Source organism: Anser cygnoides, chromosome 9 (assembly GCF_040182565.1).
Source record: "Anser cygnoides isolate HZ-2024a breed goose chromosome 9, Taihu_goose_T2T_genome, whole genome shotgun sequence".
Lineage (NCBI taxonomy): Eukaryota > Metazoa > Chordata > Aves > Anseriformes > Anatidae > Anser > Anser cygnoides.
Genome location: NC_089881.1, coordinates 3,609,332 through 3,619,286, shown reverse-complemented (window position 1 = coordinate 3,619,286; position 9,955 = coordinate 3,609,332). Strand labels below are relative to the sequence as shown.

The 9,955-nt window shown below is 37.8% G+C and overlaps 1 protein-coding gene across 19 annotated transcripts in view; it reads right to left on the bottom strand.

Moving 5' to 3' along the window:
- Window positions 1-2,869: 2,869 nt before the first annotated feature.
- The window catches only part of SPHKAP (SPHK1 interactor, AKAP domain containing), a 95,816-nt gene continuing 88,730 nt past the window's right edge, over window positions 2,870-9,955 (bottom strand). For 16 of the 19 annotated variants that reach the window (XM_048063170.2, XM_048063175.2, XM_067002536.1 and 13 more), the window contains 4 exons: window positions 9,356-9,442; window positions 7,262-7,314; window positions 6,993-7,177; window positions 2,870-5,059 (listed from right to left, as the gene is read on the bottom strand). In XM_048063170.2, the coding sequence (XP_047919127.2) occupies window positions 4,916-5,059; window positions 6,993-7,177; window positions 7,262-7,314; window positions 9,356-9,442 (469 nt within the window). In that variant the 3' untranslated portion in view covers window positions 2,870-4,915. Of the gene's footprint in view, window positions 5,060-6,992; window positions 7,178-7,261; window positions 7,418-9,355; window positions 9,443-9,955 lie in introns of those variants that run through there. The other 3 variants (XM_067002540.1, XM_048063173.2, XM_067002545.1) reach the window with 2 other exon arrangements.

Sequence of the window (9,955 nt, the reverse complement as noted above, 5' to 3'; positions counted from 1 at the left end):
AATCTTTGTGTTCTTTTCTATTTTCTATTCCATTATTAATTTTCTCCTGTACTATGCTAGTGATTCAATGAATCAAACACCTGTAGTATCTTTTAGCTTTCAGGCCTTGTCCTATTGTTTATGACAAAATTGTGACTGAGTCGAGGTTTCACAGACAAAGCATTGGACTGGGAGGCCACATGGACTCTGTTTCTCTCTAGATTTGCTGAGTGAATAGAATTACTTTTCAGGTTACGTTATCCAGGTTTCTTGCTCAAATGTGAAATACATCTGCTCTGATTCACAGCACTGTGGAAAAACGTACTGACTTGGTGCTTCAAAAAACTTAAATAGTACGCCAGGTGTATGCTTGGGTATATGCTAGGTGTATACTCGTGTGTATGCTTCAATGGTAGGCTCTCTATACCTTGATTTACCCATCTGTGGATCTAATACATTATACGGAGACTTATCAGGAGTGCCTTCTATAGATTTATCATTCTGAAACTATTCTGTCTATGAATGAAACCAGCTTGATACCACTTCAGTCTTCACAACCAAAATTTCCTGTGTGTGTGCTCTAACTCTGTTGTCTGGTACCTTTTTAGTCTTATCAAAACATTTGGCTTCTACATACCTTGTGCTCTCCAAGCAACCAATTGAGTGATTCCCACTTGTAATCACAGGGCAGATGGAGTGGAGAGAGGTTTTCAGTATCTTACTGAAACTCTGTCAGCTTTACCCACTGCCATGTTATTGACAAGCATTACCGCAGGAGGCTCCTGGAGTGTGCTGCAGTAAGGACTGTCACAGTGGAAATCGGATTTGCTTTATTGTTTCTGTCCTTTAGACCTCTGAATCCTTCTAGCGTTTACCTCTGTGAATATACAAGTTTCTTTTTATGGAGAAAGAAGCCCTTAGCTTGTGTCATGTCATTTTCCCAGGACAGTACATACATTTTGCAAGACAAGGACAAAGATTTCCATGTAAGTGTATGAGGTGTACTTAGACTTGACATATGCTTTTCGTATCTGTTGAGATTCAGATCCTTTTCTGAATATGTGAGGATGATATTAATACTCATACCCACTCAGGTTTTAAAAATGGCATTTTGCAAGAACTTGCTTTTGTGCTCCTCCTCTGCGGTCGCTTGCATTTCCTGGGTGAAAGTGAAAGGATATGGAAGATGTCCTGCGTGGTTGTATGTTCTGGTTTGCTGCGCTGTACTGTCTGATTTTCAGCTGAAGCTCGGAGGAGGGCACAGTACCCCTCAGCCAGACCTGTCTTACAACAAATTGTTTTAATTAGTTTGACAGTCCAGCTGTCTAATTGAACTGTCTATCCTGCTAAATGCTTGGCAACTACAAGGTATTTTCTGGGGGCCTATTCCTAGTGATGGCAATGGCCTTAGAGTGGATTTTAAATGTTAACGCAGTGGCATTGTGAATTTGCTTAAATGTTACTTAGGAATGGCTCTGGCTTGAATTAAAATTTCCTTCTCGGTTGGACTTTTATTTTTTTATAATTTATTAAGCGACTTATGTGGGCTCTTGATTTCAATGGAGTGGTGTTTGTTGTTTTTTAAAGGCATTTTGAACATCAGAGTGTAGGATTCATTGTGACATCCCTATACTCATGTTATGCAGCTCTGTGTGAAACCAGACAGGAGAAAGTTACATCAGCCTCTCCAGAAAGCTATTTGCTGAATTTAATAGGCTAAATGTAAATAGGCGACAATTTTCATTATAGACTGCAATACAATGAGTAAGCTACTGAAGATTGTCATAACACTGAAGATTTCTCACAAAATGGAGGAAGATTGTTTTTCAGTTTCTAATAATTCCTCTATTGAAAGCACCCTAAGCTAAACCAAACTAAACTCAAAGTCTTATTAAATGCTTGTTTTTTCAATAGGTAGTTCTCCTGTGTCATTCAGGTATTTACAGGCCAAGTTCTGCTCTTTGTTAGCTGGCTTGTAGAGCCAGTACTGGGACCTGCACTGCACCTGGTGCAGAAGCAAATCTCATGGGCTGCTTTGGATAGCCAGGGATTCCCTGAGTGTTACAGGGTTTGTCTCTATAGAAAATCGTGGTGCATCGCTTTCAAGTACTTAATCAGGCTCCACTTGAACCTATGCCCAAGTTTTGCATCCTTTCATCTGATTAAGCGTCACCTCTTTTTGTTTATTTATGGGTTTAATTTGATGGGTTCTAGCTTTTATGTTGCAAAAGACAGTGAGCAGCCACTCACTCCGCATCCTCATGATATTAACAACGTGCATCCCACTCAGGTAAACAGGCTGAACCACGCATAATTTACTCTCAGGCTTTTACTGAAATCTGTACGTAGTATGAAGTTCTCTTTTATTTAAAGTTGACTTGATTTTTTTTCAGGATATGTGTTTTTAATAGTGAACAACAACTCCTGTTTTGATTTACACAGTTAAGTTAAATGTTGGTTTCCTTTTCTGTTTAGCAGCAGAAATACCTTTCCACCTAGGCAGTAGGGAAGTAAATATTTGTGCAAACTTTAACAGAAGAAACTCCTTAATGTCTGTAAGCATATAAACTGTAAACATATTAGTAAGCACTAACAGGGTTTTGTTATGTTGGCATTATTCTGGGGTTAATTCTTTGCAATGAATGTGTAATTTATTTTCTGTGATAGCAAGAATGTTCTGATTAGCCTTATATCATCTGAATGAATTGTGGAATGTGAGGAAAGCCACAGCTCTGGGAATGAGCTAAGACCCAGTGCTTACTTTAGTTAGGGCTGTGGGTCAGACGTTTCATTCAGAAGCATTGCTTTGAGAAGCAAATCATGGATGCTACAGGGATAACATGCAAATATTATTTAATTGGTCGAATATTTTTTTTTAGGAAGACAAAGATGACGTTATAACATAAATTTATTTCTGAACAAACTGCAACATTAAGAACTATACAGAGAAACTGCATCACGCTTACAACTCAGTCATGATATTTGTGCTTTGTAGGATAAGTAAACATTGATTCTATCACAGCAAAAAATTGGTTTACTGACAACTAACTGTATTTGGCTTAAAATAAATACACTTTCCCATTTATTAACTCAGAGCACTTTTATATAATACTTGGTGCTTTTTACTGACTTTCAGCCTCGGAAATGCTGAGCATTCAGTGTTACCACGCATGTTGGTGTGAGTTGTGGATGTTCACCAGTTTGTAAGAATAAGCCCAGTGACTGCACAGTTTAGTGTATGCAACAAACTGACCTTTATCTTGACAGTAAAGAGACCTCCACTGTTCTGTATATGTTGCAGAGATGTAGAATTTCTCATGTTACTTAATGTTCTGTATTAGGTTTCACTGACAATTTTTATCTCTCAACAAATGAGTGAAAATCATGCAACTTTAGGAATGGTTTTAAAGATAAAATTGAGAATAATATGGCTCTTTTTCATAAATTATTCAAAACTACTTCAAAGTCTTCAAAAATAGTGCAAAAGGACAGTTTTCTTTCCCCCCCCCCCAAGAAATAGTACAGAAGCATATATTGTTATACGGAAAATAAAATCTCTTAAATATTGTATTGGGAAAGGCTGGTTTTCTATTATGCTATTTGGGAAGGGAGAGGCAAAAGATAAAGATTTTCAAAGAAATAAATCTCAGAAGAGCTTTGATGTGATTGGTTTTGAATTTAAAGGTAAATATAACCTATCTCTTTGGAAGAATCGAGAGTATCACTGAGCGCATGATACTAACAGATCATCTCAGCAAGAAGATACTATAGGATATCTTATCAAAGTTATATAAATGTTATAGCAATGTGAACTATCATATATAGTCCAAACACTTGCATCCAAAACGAACAAGCACGTGTGCTGAGATTTTAACAATCATTTTGATTTCCTAAAAATCTTAATTTTCATAACTTTCTGTCGAGGCAGCACTCTTCAGATATGTATTTTTTTTTAACCTTATTAACAATTCACTTGATTAAACTAAAACTAAAATAGTATTTTTTTCACTACTTTTAACTCATGTAGCATGTTACATGGTGCTTTAAATAAAAGCACTTCGTGTAACACATTTACTATCATCACTCCCTTTAACCAGGTAGGGACACTGAGGCACAGAGGTGAAATGACTTGCCTGAGGTCACCTGGCAGGCCTGGGATGGGACAGGGCTTCAGAAACCCGCTGCCGTGACTCCCATGACTCACAGAGCTGTGCTTAGGGACATACCAACCATAGAGATCCCAAACTGCACTGCCTCTAAGGGAAAAGAAATTTCTTTTAAGGGTATTAACTGAGATTCTAGATCTCATTTCCTTGAGAAGAAGACAGGGATGGCAAATTGCTATGGGAGAGAAATAATTGCATGGAAAGAAACTGAAATGTGTTTTCAGTAGGCTTTTATTGTGCCATCTAACCACAAAGATCTGGTGTGTTCAAAAGTTTTTACCCCTTAGAAGACCTTGGAGGTTTAGTTTTGTTTTATTTATCTAGGGACATGGGTTTCTCTGTGCATCCTGGAACACACTCAGGTTCTAATAGGTAAACTGTACAAACATAAGTGTTGTTTTAGAACTGAATGTTAGCATACTGTCCCATTTCAGCTGATTGATTTAATCAAATTGATGAAAATGGATCTTATTGGAGATTTAAGTCTTTACTGTGTAGTCCATTAATTCAGAAGGCTAAAAATCCATCCCCGCCTAGTACAGTACATCCTATAGCACAATATGTCAAGAGTCCCTCAGGATACAGAAAGATACAATACGCCTTGGTTTCACTTTGCTCAGTGCTCAGCTGTGGAACAGACGTGTGCTGTTTCTGTAGAGTTTGTATGTCTTTGTTCATTGTACTCAGTGATGTTTGAAAGTCAGAGCATTACACAAATCACTGCTTACTTAAACTGGATTAAAACAAAAATGCCAAACAGGTGAGCTTTCTTAACCCAATTCAAGGAGCCAGTCAAACAGGCTTGGTGTCATCTCTCTGCCTTCCTCACTGAGCTTGCAGTATTGCACCACAGCATGAAAGATATCGCCAACCTTCCAGGACTTCCGTTGAACTAGTTGCACAACATCTAAAAACTAAATTAGAGGAAAACAAACAAAAAAAGCAATAGCACTTAGGATTTGATTAGCACTTTGCTAAGGTTTTGTTAAATGAATTGCATGCAAACAGCTGTGAGACCATCCTTATGTACAGTGAGTGCTCTGTCAATGAAAGCAAGAACAGTTAAAGTGAGCTTGCTACAGAATCAAAACCTATCAACAACTCGCTGTCAAAATAACGAAAGTTATTTCACAGAAAAATATCCTCTTCATTACCATCAGTTATATTTTAACTTACGTTTTTGTGTTTCCACCCAGTATTTTAAATATTCAAACAGTACTGGTGAGCGTTTCTGGGTAAACTGTCACACGAAGACTTTTGCCACAGTTGTGGTTGAATCACGATAAGGATCTATATTTGCCTGGCTTTTTTAGTCTCCATATAAACCAAGGGTTAAATATACATTCTTAAACAGCTGTAAAAAATCCTGAATTTTGTCCACTTTGTACTTAATAATGGGCTTCACAGTGTCACGCATCTGGTCCCACTTTTTTTCAGCAGCATATAAATGAAAATCAAAGCTTTTCATTTCCTTGAATTTCACAATCAATATCTAATTAGCTTGCTCCTTCTACATTTCCAGTTTTAAACGACACAAGAAAATATTGTGTCTCTAGTTCGTGTAGCTGTTTGCTATTTACATACTGAAGCCTAAACTTTTAATATGTATTTTAACGATACTTAATAGGCGCACGATTTCCAAGAGCACTGTTGTAGGCAGGATGTGCTTCATTATTCTCTAGTGTATTTTTGCAATTGAATTAACTGTTTGCCAAAGCACATGGGTAAAGCTGACAGCTGTTTCTTTAATTAGACGCAATTTGGACTGTTGATGCTGAATGCATTTTAAATGATGTTTATGATTCCCAAATGCATGTACTCAAGAAAATCAAACAATATCTCTGCTACTCAAAATGATCTTCCTATAGACATTATTTTAACAGATGAAAATACTGATTTGTAATACTTTTTTTCATTAATTGATTTGAATACTGTGACACTTCTCGTTAGCCTTAAGGCTTGAACCAGTCTTTCTGACCTTGGAAAAGGTCATTCTGGTTATTTCTGAAATGTTGTAGATAGCATTTAGTGGTGTCTCCAGCAGATCGCGAACTAATTCAGGAATAAAATTGTTCTGTATTTCTTGTGGCCATTTTGGACTTCTTTGCTTTGCTCTGGGTATTCTGGCTTGGACTAATAGTTGAAAAGGTATCTCAGTTCTGGTGATCTGTGTCTGTCTGGAAATGGGCTTCTGCATGCAAAATGGTGACTGGTGGCTACATCTGAACAGGAGCAAAAGTGTACTGGTATGTGTAGCATTTTTAAAAATTATTATTATTGTCAAGCCAGAGAGATGCCTCATAATTTTTATGTAATGATGCAAAATGGTCTCACTTTCCAAGTAAAAGATGTGTGATTGCAAACATGACTCTGCTAGAAATGCTGGTTGGCCTCCCTTGCAAAAACTCTCCCTCTGGCTAGGAATAATGTAAGGATGTACCTAAGCATATGGGTTCATCCTGCCTGTCCTCTAAACTTTCAACCAGCTGCAGAAGCCTCGAGGTCTTGTTATGTGAGACACTGAGCCCGAGCTCAGTGTTATCATTATCTTGCATTTAGTCTCTTCTGTACAACCAAGCAGTCGGTCCTTTTCTTGTTGAGGGGTGAGGGTGGTGGAACTTGATGGTCTTTAAGGTCCCCTCCAACCCAAATGAGTCTATAGAGTCTACGAACCTTAAATCCTGATGTATTTAATCCTCTCCTCTTTGTGAAATAAGCAGTAGCCTTGCCATCTTGCTGTAATGAAGATGTGTTTGCATCTGCTTTTAGGCTCAGTAACTTCAATACATCATAGATGCTACTGTGATTAAAGTGAATTAATATTATGCCCAATTCTGTGAACACTACCTTTTCAATTCTGTTTTCCTGAGATTTTTTAAAATAGATGGTTGGGATTCCAAGTTCAGAAGCAGCTATCCACTGCAGGGTGGCTCGAAGCTCTGCGTCAGGGCATTCTGGTTCCAGATCAAAATTTATCACCAAGAGGTCCTTCTGACAATTGGCTGTTCCCACTGAGAGCCCTGAAGTACTTTCTGGAAAAATAATTCCAACGGTTATTGTGGAATTGTATGTATTAACTTCAAATTGTATGCTGTGATTGATAAGGTTCAACTTACCCTCTGTATTTTCTGTCTGTTCTTTAAGGAAAACCTTTTCTTCTACTAATTCACTTAGAAACAAACAACAACAAAGCTCGTTAGTGATATTTAGGAACAGTCTACAACACTGCATCATGATGGACAAACTTCTCCCCCAATGTAAGACCTAGAAAACTGCAAGAAAAATGTTAAACAGGATAAAATAATAAAAGGCTGAATATATTACAGTAATTTAATCTGTAAATCAGGAAAAGCCATGGGAATTGCAGTGTTATTCCTGTGATATGATGGAGTACTTGTACCAGTTGCACTATGTGTTACGTTTCATCTGCGTATCTTTGCGGTTTATGTAATGACAAAGAGAATGACATTATGGTAAGATGCAGCAGGTCTTGTAACCTAGGGGGAAATACTGAATTTCCAATGTCTGCATTTTGCAGTGCTATAGTTGTTGGGTGAATTTTTTTCAGTCTAGCTTTCTAGTTTTATTAATTTATATTAACCATTATTTATTAACAGTTTAACTATTTTTCATAGCTAAACACAAACATAGCTATCAATGTCTTCAACTACTGCTGTTCTCAAATATATTAGCTGTTTGGATAAACAAATTCTGCTTACACATTGGAAAAATTTCAAAAAACTTCATTTCTTATGTTCCATTTTTCCTGTTAAACTATAAACCCTGGCTACGTTTTCACTGCTTCAGCTTCCATTTTGGAACATAATGTCCATGCTCCCATACATGTAGCAGGAACCTGTAAATTCACGTCTGATGTTAGTTACGGCAGTCACTTCGTCAGTACTGGAGAGATACCACTTAGGTGTTTCTGGACTGTCCTGTTCTGTCCTCAACCAAGGACAGCAAGACTTTGTTTCCCACATGGGAGGATGCTACCCTTACCACCCTCTTTCACAGACATTCAGAATCTCCCCCAAGGCTTCAAAGGACCAAGCGTATACACACACTTGTGTAGTGGTTACTGCAAGATGTGAAATAAAATGGCAGTATGCAGTCTATGGTTTGTCGTGACAGAATCATAGGTGCCTAATAATGTCCCTTCCATCAGATTTTATTTTACCAGTGTTCTGTTTGAACAGCAGATGTATTCTGAGCTTTGACTTTGATTTGTGGAAGGACGAACTGCCCTGAGTGGTGGTGCTGTGTTCCCCAACATCTGTCCTGCCAGGATCTCATGCCTGTTGGCTAACACCTGTGACTAGCCACTGAAAGCTAATGAGGAGTTGGAAGTTTATCACTTTAATCTTTGGAAACGTAAGGGAGAGGGGTGACCTTAAGGAATGTGTGTAGGAGGTATTGCTGCCTACTGTTAAGATGGAAATGTTTTAACAAGGTTAGTGTCCTGATCCAGAGAGAATGCATGCAACTCTACAGAAATACGAATGCTTGGGTTTCTGACAAAAAAGAGCTTCTCAAAAGCAGGATGGTTTGTTGTAGAATAGCCTGGTAATGAGCTGTAAAGGTCTTCTGATATAACTGACTTCACAAAGTTTCCATGTTCAATATGTGATGTACAGTCCGTACGTACTTTTCTGCAGTGGCCGTGCCCTGTCTTCATCGTGGCATTCACCAGCTGACTGGTTACATACCATGTTTCAGGGTACCAGCATCTTTAGGCAAATTCTTATGCATGTCTTGACAATTATATTGTATGCTCAATAGAAACACACCCTGAAACAATACTTAAGACATAACTTAAGCCAAATTACTATAATAATGCCATATATATATATATATATTTACTTTAATTGATCTTTATTTGCTTGATCTTACTTGCTCTTACATTAAAGTTTTGATAATATTTGAAATTTCTCAGAGAAGAAAGTTCACGCAATGGATGCTCAGAAGGCTGCCTTCTAGGCAGAACAGTTGGATCCATATTCTTGAGAGGTCCACCTGGGTGGGCTTTCCTGTAACTTTTCACCATCTAATGCTGTCACACTGTACAGACACCTACTTGTGAGCTTTTCTGAAACTAAGGGCAGGCTAAGCAGCAGGTGCAAAGCAGGGCTTGGCGCATTTTAGATGGTGTAAATGATTTGCAGTTAAAATTAGACTAAACATCAAATCTCACTTCAGTGACTACTTACTTAATCATAGGAGAAGATGGCATGTTCTCCTGATAAATTTCCAGGTCCATAATGCCAAGACTGCTAGTTGTACTGCTGTTGCCATTGCTGACAAAGCAAAAGTTTAAATATTAGTGCCAAGCTGCACTGAACACATCTCCATACATTATTTTTTTCTGTACAAGTAAAGTGAGGAGGCAGTCTCCTGTTATGCAGAGTACCACAAAATCAACTGTGCTCAGTAAGTGTTTCCCAGAATGCAGCACACTAATCTCCTCAAAATAATGAGTTTTTTTATTAAAATAGTTCTGGGCAGATCATGTATCAAGTGATGCTGTGGACGGAAAAAAAATCATAGACAGTCTTCTTGTGAATGGCTTATGCAATGAACATTTGGTCTCAAACAGAAAAACAGTCTGCATGTGTCCTTGAAAAGAAAGATTACCAAGCATAGAGATGTCCTGGAAAAACCTGCAGAGGTTCAGATACTCAGATACAGATTCAGAATGTGTTGAGTTAAACCAAGGTTTGTTTGTGTGTATGTATATATAGATATAGGTATGTGTATATGTGTGTATATATACACACACACTGAGGTTGCCTATTGTACTACTTACCTGT